The 12,746-nt window shown below is 42.6% G+C and overlaps 1 protein-coding gene across 2 annotated transcripts in view; it reads left to right on the forward strand.

Annotated features, from left to right (window-relative positions):
* The first annotated feature begins 375 nt into the window (after positions 1-375).
* Positions 376-12,746, forward strand: part of PIK3C3 (phosphatidylinositol 3-kinase catalytic subunit type 3) — a 74,053-nt gene continuing 61,682 nt past the window's right edge. For both annotated transcript variants that reach the window (XM_069879998.1, XM_069879999.1), the window contains exons 1-4: positions 376-514; positions 5,261-5,449; positions 5,966-6,109; positions 8,897-9,026. In XM_069879998.1, coding sequence (XP_069736099.1) covers positions 447-514; positions 5,261-5,449; positions 5,966-6,109; positions 8,897-9,026 — 531 coding nt within the window. In that variant the 5' untranslated portion in view covers positions 376-446. The remainder of the gene's footprint in view (positions 515-5,260; positions 5,450-5,965; positions 6,110-8,896; positions 9,027-12,746) is intronic.

The raw sequence follows: 12,746 nt of genomic DNA on the forward strand, positions 1-12,746 counted from the left end.
ACTGCTTTACGGTCTCCCGGAGCCTTGTTTTCTCCAAGCTGAACAACCCCAGCTGTCTCAGCGTGTCAGAACCTTCACGTACATCACTCGGATGGCAGCTGCCACATGACACAGCCTCCCACCCTCCCACGAGGGACGGGCAGCCATCTCACGCCTCGCAGCCATCTCGCCATGCCCCTCATGGAGGCGGCCATCTTGCGTGCCGTACAGCTGGCGGCGGCCATGTTGGTAAGACGGGCGCGGCCATCTTGAGGCCGCCCACTCTGCTGCCTCCGGCTGGCGGCCATCTTAGTAAAGGGCCCCTAGCAGGGTGAGGCAGCGGCGTCCCGGCTCCTTCCTTCCTTAACTAAGATGGCGGCGGACGCGCATGCGCAGAGCGCGGCGGCGGTCCCCGCGGGGTGCTGTGGTGGAGGGCTCGGGCACCGGCAGCCGCTGAAGACGCAGCCATGGGCGAGGCCGAGAAGCTTTATTATGTTTACAGCTGCGATTTGGACATCAACGTGCAGCTGAAGATGTAAGTGGGGGGGGTGGGGGTCGCGGCTTGTAGCGTCCCGCGCTCCGCTGTGAGGGGGAGGGCGGGCAGGGGGGCGCCTGTTCCCTTCGGGGCTGTGGGGAGGAGGCGGCTCAGCTGTGAGGACAGGCTGAGAGAGTGGGGGCTGTCAGCCCAGAGAAGAAAAGGCTCCAGGGGGACCTTAGAGCAGCCTGCCACTACCTGAAAGGGGTTACAGGAAAGCTGGGGAGGAACTGTTCCCAAAGGCTTATAGTGATAGGACGACGGAGAACGAGTGTAAACTGGAGAGGGGCGGATTTAGACTAGGCGTAAGTAAGAATTTCTTCACGATGAGAGTAATGAAGACCTGGCACAGGTTGCCCAGGGAAGTTGTGCCTGCCCCATCCTTGGAGGTGTTCAAGGCCAGGTTGAGTGGGGCCTGGGACAGCCTGGTCCAGTGGGAGGTGTCTCTGCCCATTGCAGGCGAGTGGAGATGTTCTATGATTCTGTGTGCATCGAGATAAAGGCTGGTTACAGAGTATATTTCCCACTTACATGCCTAGGTATAAATTTTCTCAGAGATCTTATGCATTTTCTGTTACTTTCCAAAGTCTAATTTTAATGTTATGAAACTTTGCAGCAGTCAAAACTCTTGCTAACTTGGAGCTGGCCCCAGCTTTCTACTTGAGTTTGCCTTTTAGTTTAGTGAGGATTCCAGACAGGTGATTTAAGAAGAAACATCTGTTTAGCACAAATTGTTCTTCACACAATAGGTTATCTTTTTCAAAGAAAGGACAGTGTCTGAAAAACACGATTTTAAGGAAAGCATGTTATCAGAGCAATAAAACATGCTGTCAGAGGGACATTCTGTCTGACTTCCACAAACTGCAACTGCTTAGACGAAACTTAACAGTACTTTAGCTTAAATCATAATATTCCACTTTGAAGTATTCCATATATTATATCAAATCTTTCTTAAGACTCCTTTAGGAGTTTTAGAAAGTGAGCATCCTTCATCAGGCCTGGTCAGCTTGAAGGAGCAGCTCCATCAATCGTGTGCAGTGAGACAAGAGCTGGTTACAGAATATATTTCCCACTCACGTGAATGTATATAAATTTTCCCAGAAATCTTATTCGTATGCTATTACTTTCCAAGGACTCATTTTAATGTTATTGTGAACTTCACAACAGCCAAATCTCTTGCTAATTTGTGGTTTTGGAGCCAACTCTCTGCCTCACCTTGCATTTGAGATGGGGAAAGAGTGCATGCAGAGGTGATTACAGAAGGGGGATCTGTTTAGCACAGACCATACTGAACACAAGACGTTCTCATCTCCAAAAAATGATTATTTTCTGGGAAAACATGCTATCAGAGGAACATTCTGCCTAAAAACCCACAATTACTTAGGTGAAGCTTTACTTTAGTATAAGTCAAAACTATTCCACTTTTTGTAGTAGTAACTACTTGTATCAATGGGTCCAGTGGTGTTTAGTATTTTCATTGATGGTATAGATAGCTAGACCAAGTACACCCTCAGCAGGTTTGCAGTTGGCACCAAGCAGTTGGTACAGTTGTTACAGCAGAAGGATGAGATGTCATCTAGAGGGACGTGGACAAGCTGTGTGAACTTCAAGAGGTTCAGCAAGGCCAAGTGCAAGGTCCTGCAACTGGGTTGTGGCAGTCTGCAGTTTCAATTCAGGCTGAGGGGTGATATGATTGAGAACAGCCCTGTAGAGGAGGACTTGAGGTGCTGATTGATGAGAAACTCGATGTGAGCTGGCAATGCATGCTCACAGCCCAGAAGACCTATCAAAGAAAGGTGGTCAGCAGAGCGAGAAAGGTGGTTCTGCCCCTCTGCTCCACTCTCATGAGACCCCACCTGGAGCATTGTGTCCAGTTCTGGAATCCCCAGCGTAAGAAGGACATGGGACTGCTGGAAGGGGTCCAGAGAAGGCCACAGAGGTGATCTAATGGCTGGAGGACCTCTGCTATGAGGACAGGCTGAGAGAGTTGGGGTTGTTCATCCTGGAGAGGAGAAGGCTCTGCGCCTCTCACAGACACCTTGGCCTCAGGGTGCAGGGCTGCTCTGTGGGGCCAGCACTGTCCGTCCAGTGCTTGTGTCAGTGATTACCATTGCCCACTCTGGTGTCACAGCTCGCCCCTCACTGTGAGGGAACAGAGGTCACTCAGCTGCACTCCTTCCTCCTCACCTCCCAAGGGCACACGAACAGTTACAGAATCACAGAATGTCCTGAGTTGGAAGGGACCCACAAGAATCATAAGAGTCCAACTCCTTTCCATGCATAGGACAACCCCAGCATCCACACCGTGTGTCTGAGTGCATTGTCCAAATGCTTCTTGATTATTGTTAGGCTTGGTACCATAACTCCTTCCCTGGGGAGGCTGTTCAGTGTTCCATCACCCTCTGACTGAAGAACCATTTCCTAATGTCCAACCTAAACTTCCTCAGGCACATCTTTCTGCTGTTCCCTCAAGTGCTATCACTGGTCAGCAGAGAGAAATCAGTGCCTGCTCCTCCTCCTTCCCCTGTGAGGAAGGAGTAAACTGCTATGTGATCCCCTCTCAGTCTCCTCCAGGCTGAACAGACCAAGTGACTTCAGCTGCTCCTTGTACAGTTTCCTCTCTAGAGCCTTCTCCAACTTTGTGGCCTCCTCTGGACACTGTCCATTAGCTTGATATCCTTTTTATACTGCAGTGCCTGAATCTGCACTCAAGTTGCACCTGATCAGGTTCTTTATTGTAGGCATGTCCAGCTGCTGCAAGATGTAAGTATGTTCCTAACTGGGTACGTCCAGACTCTCCTGTGGAAGCTAGTGTTACAGCATGCTGATTTATTTGCTTGTTCATTTTTTTAATTCTTAAGTTTTGTGTTTTCCTGCGTTACAGCAATGAGATGTTTGTTTTTGTGTAGGAGGCACATCACTGGCTCTAGAATATAGTATGCCTAATATTGCTATTTATATTGTGCTTTTTTTGGAAAACTGACTTGGAAAGACTTACTTGGGGGTTGTTTAACTTCCAATTAGAAAACAGCATCTGAAGTCAGGTGCATGTGTCATTTTCGCTAATTCATTCTGCCTAACTAGAGCTTTCTTTATGCATCAGAGCATATGTCGACCTGGAATGTACTACACTTCTTGCAAGAAACTTGTTTATCTACTGTAGAGTGGTTTTGTGGTACTGATAGATTTTTTTGTTTGTTTGTTTGCTGGAAGATTTATCTTGCATGTTTTGCATCATGACCACAGTTTTTTTTGGTTTCACGTGTGCATCCATAGTCAGATATTAAATATGTATTATTGTTTTCATTGTGGTGTAGCTGAGGCCTGAATAGTTCTATCATCTTACTATTTAAGAGTAGCATTCTGCACATCATTGCAGAGCTTCAGTCAGGTTTGATTTCAACCGCCTGCTTAGGTTGTCTTTGATTTGTTGATTCAAGAGACAGCTAGCATCCAAAGCCAGTCATACACTTCCCATTTCATACAGTTTAAAAATAAGGCTTTTCTTACCATGTTTCTTTTTCCGAATAATATTTGGAGTGGTTATATGATTCTTTATTGTTGTTTTTTTGTTGTGGTTATTGTTTTGGGGTTTTTTTTTAATGATAGCAGCATATGTCATCTCATTATTTTCCTGCTTAGGGTACCTCGCTGGGTGCTGTCTGAGAATCTGCAGGTTGTACTAGAAGTTGACTCATAGAATCATAGAATAACCAGGTTGGAAGAGACCCTCCGGATCATATAGTCCAACCATTCCTATCAAACACTAAACCATGCCCTTCAGCACCTCGTCCACCCGTGCCTTAAACACCTCCAGGGAAGGTGAACCAACCATCTCCCTGGGCAGCCTGTTCCAGTGCCCAATGACCCTTTCTGTGAAAAATTTTTTCCTAATGTCCAGCCTAAATCTCCTCTGGCGGAGCTTGAGGCCATTCCCTCTTGTCCTGTCCCCTGTCACTTGGGAGAAGAGGCCATCACCCTCCTCTCTACAACCTCCTTTCAGTGAGTTGTGGAGAGCAATGAGGTCTCCCCCTCAACCTCCTCTTCTCCAGGCTAAACAACCCCAGCTCTCTCAGCCGTTCCTCATAAGGCCTGTTGTCCAGCCCCTTCACCAGCTTCGTTGCTCTTCTCTGGACTCGCTCCAGAGCCTCAACATCCTTCTTGTGGTGAGGGGCCCAGAACTGAACACAGGGTTCGAGGAGCGGTCTCACCAGTGCCGAGTCCAGAGGGAGAGTAACCTCCCTGGACCTGCTGGTCACACCGTTTCTGATCCAAGCCAAGATGCCATTGGCCTTCTTGGCCACCTGGGCCACTGCTGGCTCATGTTGAGTCATATATCAACCAACACTCCCAGGTCTTTCTCCTCCAGGCAGCTTTCTAGCCAGACTTCTCCTAGTCTGTAGCTGCATAGGGTTGTTGTGCCCCAAGTGCAGGACCCGGCACTTGGCCTTGTTAAACCTCCAGTGGAAAGAGAAACAATGATAGCTACCTTCCCTGCTTTTCCCCCATCCCTAACACCTGAATCAGTATAGCAGTAAACTCTGTATTTGTTCATCATTTCACATTCTGAGTTCCTCTCCTACACTTGGTTTTTGTTACTAGCTAGTAAGGCAAAGTGAGGATAGCTTCAGTACTGCTTAATCTGAATATAATATATGGAAATAAAATAGAATTTTTTTTTCTGTGGATAAAACAAGTTTTGATGTATTTGTTTTTTCCCCCCCATTTTCACTCTCACCCCAACAGAGGAAGTCTGGAAGGGAAAAGAGAACAGAAGAGTTACAAAGCTCTCCTAGAAGATCCAATGCTGAAGTTTTCAGGACTGTATCAAGAAACTTGCTCTGACTTGTACGTAACCTGTCAGGTGTTTGCAGAAGGGAAGCCTCTTGCTCTTCCAGTTAGAACTTCCTACAAAGCTTTTAGCACTAGATGGAAGTAAGTGACTATCTTTCATATTGTATTCCAGTTAGTTACTGTGGGCATCACGTTAAACAAATAAATGTGTATTGTATTTATTTGTGTCAGAAAGATTTGTTTTATGTTGTGTTCTTAAAGTAACTGATGCTCCTTAAGTCTCTGTATGGTTTATGAAGTCTTGCCCTGACAGCACAAAACCAACCTTTTTGTGCAGTGCGTAAGTAATAAAATATTTACTTCTGTATTCGGGCATGGTTCTCTGCTTAAATAATTTCTGAGGCCTAGACTAGCATACTTTCATACTGTTTGTTGGACAGACTGATCTTTAGTAGTAAGTCATCAAACTAAGAGTACCTTTCCTTTCCTCTGTAGCCTTTTAATTTTGCTCAGGAAAAGTATTTGAACGATCAAAGCCCACAAGGAAATCATCCACCTTTCCTTAGAAATTCATATTCTAAGGAGAATCTGGGTTGTATAAACAAATTGAGTAACTTGTTCAAAAGCTTTATGACTAACAAAAATGTTTCTCCACAGCTGGAATGAGTGGCTGAAATTGCCAGTGAAGTATCCAGACTTGCCTCGCAATGCCCAGGTGGCTCTGACCATCTGGGATGTATATGGACCTGGTAAAGCTATTCCTGTGGGAGGAACAACGGTCTCACTCTTTGGGAAATATGGGTATATTGCTTTTTTTTCTGTGGTACAGATTTGAAGCTCAGTTGTGGATAGTAAAGTAACAGTGGTTGCGAGAGATTTTTTAAAAAAATTTTTTAAACCATACTAACAGTTCCATGTTTGAAAAATCGTATACGTAGATGATTTACTTGATTTCTTCCTGAGTGTAACTTCATATATGCTACATTGCAGTGTTGTAAAAAAAAGTTACCCCTTGCATAACACTAAAATTAAGGCCTGCGGGTTTTTTAGATCTGTAAGCTTGGATTTTAAGGTGGCAAATGCTTAAATCACTTCATATTTATACTTTTGTAATGCGTGGATGCCAGTACTGAATAATTATGGCAATTTATTTAATTGGCTTGCAGTTGGGCTGTTAATGCAGTGTTATTTATAAGGAATAAAGTGTAACTCAGTCAATTAGTAATTTTCAAAACTGATAATATGTGAACCAAAAGAACATGGGTTTAGTAAATTTGTGGGTAATAACACTGGGATGGGCAAGTTTACGGTAGTGCTGGAAGGTGACAATACAACAAAAGGATCTTGACTAATTGTAAAGGGGACTGAAAAAAAAATGTTGCAGTTTAAGGAATTCCTTAAAGTATGAGGCCATGGTAGTTTTTGTACTTCATAGAATCACCAAGTTGGAAAAGACCTCTTGGACCATTGGGTCCAACCATTCTTGTCTGCCACTAAACCATGCCCCTCAGCACCTCATCCACCTGTCATTTAAACACCTCCAAGGAAGGTGATTCAACCATCTCCCTGGGCAGCTTGTTCCAGTGTCCAGTGACTCTTTCCTTGAAAAGTTTTTTTCTGATGTCCAGCCTGAGCCTCCCCTGGCAGAGCTTGAGGCCATTGCCCCTTGTCCTGTCCCCTGTCACTTGGGAGGAGAGGCCAGCTCCCTCCTCTCTACAACCTCCTTTCAGGTAGTTGTAGAGAGCAATAAGGTCTCCCCTCAGCCTCCTTTTTGCAAGGCTAAACAACCCCAGCTCTCTCAGCCGCTCCTCATAAGACTTGTTCTCCAGCCCCTTCACCAGCTTCGTTGCTCCTCTCTGGACTCGTTCCAGAGCCTCAACATCCTTCTTGTGGTGAGGGGCCCAGAACTGAACACAGGATTCAAGGTGCAGTCTCACCAGTGCCTAGTATAGGGGGAGAATAACCTCCCTGGACCTGCTGGTCCCGGCGCTTCTGATCCAAGCCAAGATGCTGTTGGCCTTCTTGGCCACCTGGGCCACTGCTGGCTCACATTCTGTCAGATGTCAACCAACACCCCCAGGCCCTTCTCCTCCAGGCAGCTTTCTAGCCAGTCTTCTTGTAGTCTGTAGTTGAGTGTAGTCAAATACTGAATGGGGAGTGGCTGCCCAGGAAAACAGAAGATTTGAGTTTTAGAGTAAGTCTTCAGTTCTGCATTATTCAGCATCATGATGCTATTGTGAAATGTGCAGACAGCACTGAATATATGAAGAGTCTACTAGTATGTGCCTTGGGAACAATTTTGTATCGTCCTTCTCCATACATGTCCACTTTGCTGGCATATGTTTAGTTTTATGTAACTGACTTTCAGCAATCTAATAAATAGTGGGAGTGTAAGGGGCTCTGTGTCTTTGAGTGTCTAGCACATAGGTGTGATGTAGGAGGAGTAAAGACTAGTGAGGCTGAAGAAAAGCCCATAGGAACACTTTTCTAGTATGTAGGTAGCATGTGGAAATCGCAAGAAGTAGCCTTTTTTTTTTTTTATCTTGTTAGTAGCTAAAAAGTAATAAGACTAAACTGAAGTGCAGGGAAAGATTAGGTTAGCATTAGGAAAACTGCTTTAGTGACGTGAGAGTGCAGAAAATGACTGTAGAGAGACGCATCTCTGTCATTGAAGATACTGCTTTGACAGAAAGGTTGACTAGCCTTAAGGCAGAAAATTGAACTAGATCAATTGGACTGTGCTCTAAAGACTACTGGTTGTTTTTATAGCATTGAAGAATAGTTCCTGGAAAAGGATGCAATTTGTAAATGAAGCCTTCTTTCCACCAGGTGGGGCCTGGGGGAAGTGGATGGAAAGCAGCAAACAATGGCAAATTGTTTTATTCACTTGTAAATGGAGACCCTGGTAGTAGTATTCCACAAAGTGATCTGTAAATTCAAGGTCAGAGGGTCCTTCTGGTTGGTATTTCTCATTCTGTATGGTTGACTTTTTAAAGCATTACTTCCAGTTATATTTACTTGAAGTTATTAGAAGTAAGTGATCCTCTCTTATGGGCAAAACTAATGCACTTGATTTCCTGGGGCATCTTTTGAGGTGGATTAGCACGAATATGCAAGAGGAACAGGATTTTGCATAGAAAATATGTTGTCAGTTACCCTGCAAAGTTCTGTTCACTGCACAGTTCTAATTACCAATGCTATTTCAGGCATAGAGGGAGAAAGTGGTGTGTTGAGGGTTGTGGTGTGTATGTGGGGTTATTATTAGGCAGCTCAGAAGGCTGCTTTTCATCTATTGACCTCCAGATGAACCCACCGACTTTGGGAATTACACATTCTTCTTCCACTTGTCAAATAAGTTATCTTAGACAGACTTGTATTCTAAACTCTATGTGCCAATAAAAATGAAGGCTGTAGAAAGCACAGGGTGCAAAGTGCTTTTGCATTTTGGTTAAATTACGCATGGCAGTGCATGTTTGCAGGGTTGGCAGAAGAAGCTACTTAATTTTCTTGCAGCTGCTGCTATACTTTGATTCCTGGCAGCTGTATTATTTTGAATTTACTGAAGTGGTTCTGTTTTTTTCCCTGCAGTATGTTTCGTCAAGGAATGCATGATTTGAAAGTCTGGCCCAATGTAGAAGCTGATGGCTCAGAGCCCACCAAAACTCCTGGGAGAACCAGCAGCACAGTCTGTGAAGATCAAATGAGCCGCTTGGCAAAGGTAATGCAATAGAAAGTAACCTTTGAGATGTATGGCAAGCTTGTACTTCTGCTGAAGTGAAATGAAGACAGGCTTCTTGTGTTGTTTCCTCATGTGAAAGCTGTCTTCCTTTGTTTACGTGTTTCATAGGATTTGTGCAAAGGAATAAACTAGATCACAGTTGTTTGTTTCTGAAGTATTTTTTAAAAGGGAGCATATAAATACCTTTTAATATACATAGCATTCTGTTGTAATGTCTTAACATAGTAAGTCTCTGTAAAGAATGAAAATGTGAATATACCATGAAGGTGCTTCGAGCCACAATTCCATTGGGTTCAGTAAAGGCAGCTTGCAACAGTAACTTGTGAGGACAGACTAGTTTCTTTCAGTATCCACTGGTTAGATATAAAGCTGGCTGGTATAGTGTTTATGGATGTATGATGTCCCTCTATATTAGAAAGAATTTGAGTAGAACTGCAAAAATTAACTGAAGTTTAATTGGTTTAAGCCCATGAATGTGTGTTTATGTTAGTATTTTCTTCCAGCTTGATGGCAGAGTGTATTTTTGCCATCAAAACTACTTTTGGAATTAATCAGTAAATATTGGTTCTTGACCTGTTTTATTAGCCGATGTCACATTCTTCTGAGCTTACTCCAGGCTTGCAAAATCGCTCTACCCTCATTCTCAGTGTACTTTCTTAATCTTGATCTCCCGGTTTTCATGCTTACCTTCTGACAGCTCCCAGTGAAAGATAGGTCCAATGCCATAAATGTATACGTGTTCTTATCTAGAGATTTATCACAACAATAAGCTAATTTTCATTTAGACCCTCACTTTCAGTTTGCATTGAATTTATAGGGAAAAATTCATTAAAGATTTCTGCCAGTGATGGTTCCCCATTTCTTGATCATAGCAAGATAAATTCCCTTTAGCCTAAGGAAGATCTGTAGACAGACACTAAATATTATGGCTCATTTATAGTTTATCAAATGTTTACATGATATATGCAGTGGGTGTGTGGAAAAGGGTGTAGAACGTAGGCTTTCCCTTGAATGTTTGAGCTGTTCTGCAAGCGTGACTGTACTAGTGTTTTTTCTTTCCTTCACTCCCTTATGCTCCCTAGCTCAAGAAATACAAATAACAGAGAGTGTTTCAGTTTTAAAATACCTAGGTCTGTTCTACCCTGTTGTGTTGGCATATGGGCGATAAGAGCTGAAAGCCTCTAAGGAAGAGGAGGGCATTCTCCTTTCCTGTCCCAACTGAGAGTTCTAGTTAATAGCTAATAAAAAGCTAGTTACATCACTGCCACCTTTCTCTTCTCTTTTGAAAGTTGTTTTGGGAGATAGTAATTTCTGCAAGATGAGTGTTTTCACTGATATTTCATTGTGCTCATTTATAAAAACATTTTAACATCAGATGCTGGTGAAGTGAATAGGGTTTCTGGGTAGTGTGTCTATGACAACTTTTGTTTGCACAGCTGTTTACACAGCGGATGAGATTCTTGTCATATATCATTCCTCAATAGCTGTTGTTTGAGTACAGTCAGCTTCAGTTTTGCTGTGACTTGCTCATGAGTTGCTGAATGTCCCCTGATGCTATTGTATGTGAATGTGTATTTAAGTATAGGTAAGAGGAGTAGGACTAATTAAATGCAAGATGAGTTTCTGCCGAGTTTGTTATTCTTAGTTTGGTTTTTGTTTGTTTGTTGGAAAGACTTGTAAGTGTCATGCTATCGATTGATGTCTGATACCACAGGCCAGATTAGAGTCCTCCAGATAAGTAACTTCTGAGAAGAGCTCACTGAAGGACCTGTTCTCCATCTCAAAGTTAACTTTATTTTCTTGACATGCTTTTGTGTGTGGTAGTTATGATTAATCGGGAATCTGCATCAAATCAGTGGCTGGATGCTAGAGGAGTTGCATCTTTTTACCTTAAATAGTTGGTACTGCAGCAAGTCTCTCATTTCACTGTTGAGGTGCCATATGGTTGTGCTCTTACAAAACATATGCGTGTTGCTTGTAAAATTGCTGCTGATGAAAAAAACATGTCTTAGCATCCTGGGGGTCATTGTGAATGCAGATTTTTCCTGTACTAAGGAGTATGAATGGGAGGAGTATGGCATCCCTTAGCACACTCAAATATTAATGATATTAAGATATTTCTCCCATGAGTGTTGTGTTAATTTATTCTACTTAAACAAAAAGTACTCTTAATTTCTTTTTGATCCATTCATTATCTCACGCCTTCTGCTGTCTGAACAAAATTAGGTAACAACAGTAATGGGATAGTATCTAAAGGGATGCCTTTCAGGTAGTAGCGGATAATGAATGCTTATTTCCCTGAAGGGAATGCACTAGCTTCTCTCTTACTTAAGCTTTAAATAGTAATACAGGGGAACGATTCTTCATGTGTACGTATTTGCCTACAGATCTTGTGGGTCTTGCATGCAGGCCTAACTAGTTGCTGTATTGTGACTTTTTTCTTCTCTCTAAGGGAGGTTTGCAGGTTTAAGAGATTAATTTCTTCCAAGACATACAGAATAATAAAAGCTTGATGATTAATTCTTAGAAGCTGCAGTGGTCTTTCAAGGTTTGCGTCAAAATGTTGTTATTTCTTTCAAACTATACTGTGGTATATACTGTGCTTAAAGAAATTTTAGGTGCATCAGCTGGTTTCAGCAGTTTCATACATGTTACATGTTACACTTTGCTTTTGTGTTTCATGGAATGAGTTCACAACAAAGGGCATCAGATGCATATGGCTATTGTTCTGTTTAGTGCTTCTTGATATGGCCAGTTCCTACAAAATCTGAGAAGGAGTTTGTTTTTTTTTTTTTAAATGGCAGGATTTTCTTCCTAACTGAATAGGTTTTAGGTTACTTTTAAATTGTGACTTCTTTTGATTTACTTTGGTAGAGCCAATAACTATTGTTGAAGTTGAATATTTAGTGAAAAACTTTAAACCTTGCCTCTAGTAGACTATGTATGAACTGATAATTAGGAAAGTTGACTTAGGTGACATGTTTGTGAAATGGATAAGTATTGACAGTCAGAGGTAGGTGTCATGCTTATTTTCGTAGGTAATCTGCCTTAAAAATTCAGAACTTTAAAGGGCACAGAGGCTGTGGTGTGGGCTGTAGTATATTCCAGCTCTTTCTGACACATAGTGTTATCAAGAAAACTAAATTACTTGGGAATTTTGGCTCCTTCTTAGAGTTAGGAATTATTACCCAAAGCATTGTTAGACCACAATACCAAAATAAACTTTGGAAAGGTGAATAAGAGTGAAAAAAAAATTCCAGTGAACTTACCTTAAACAGGAATAGGTCACTTTGTGGAACGTGAACAAGCGATATGGTCTGTTATTGTTGGATATGAAGAGACAGTTGATTGAGTTGGTAAAAGAAAGGATAAATGTTTACCATCTGATCTTTGAGAGATCAGTTCCACTGACATAAGAATGCCTGCAGAGAGACTTCAGAACACTAACATTTCATTTCATCGATAGTTTTGATGGCTGATTGCGGTCTTCTGGGGAGTAGGCGATTATTTGCCTGTTAATGTCAGCATTACTTTAAGAGATGTTAAAAGCCATTTGATTCTGTGTAATTTCTGAAGCTTGGCTTCTTGTGAGTTTGTCATGAACATGCTCTCCAGAACTGTTGAGATCTGTACCTGGACATGAACTTGATATTTTTTGAAAGCACATTGAAGTGGCGATTGTATTTAGTCTAGGATATC

The sequence above is a fragment of the Phaenicophaeus curvirostris genome, chromosome Z, assembly GCF_032191515.1.
Source record: "Phaenicophaeus curvirostris isolate KB17595 chromosome Z, BPBGC_Pcur_1.0, whole genome shotgun sequence".
NCBI classification, from domain to species: Eukaryota; Metazoa; Chordata; class Aves; order Cuculiformes; family Cuculidae; genus Phaenicophaeus; species Phaenicophaeus curvirostris.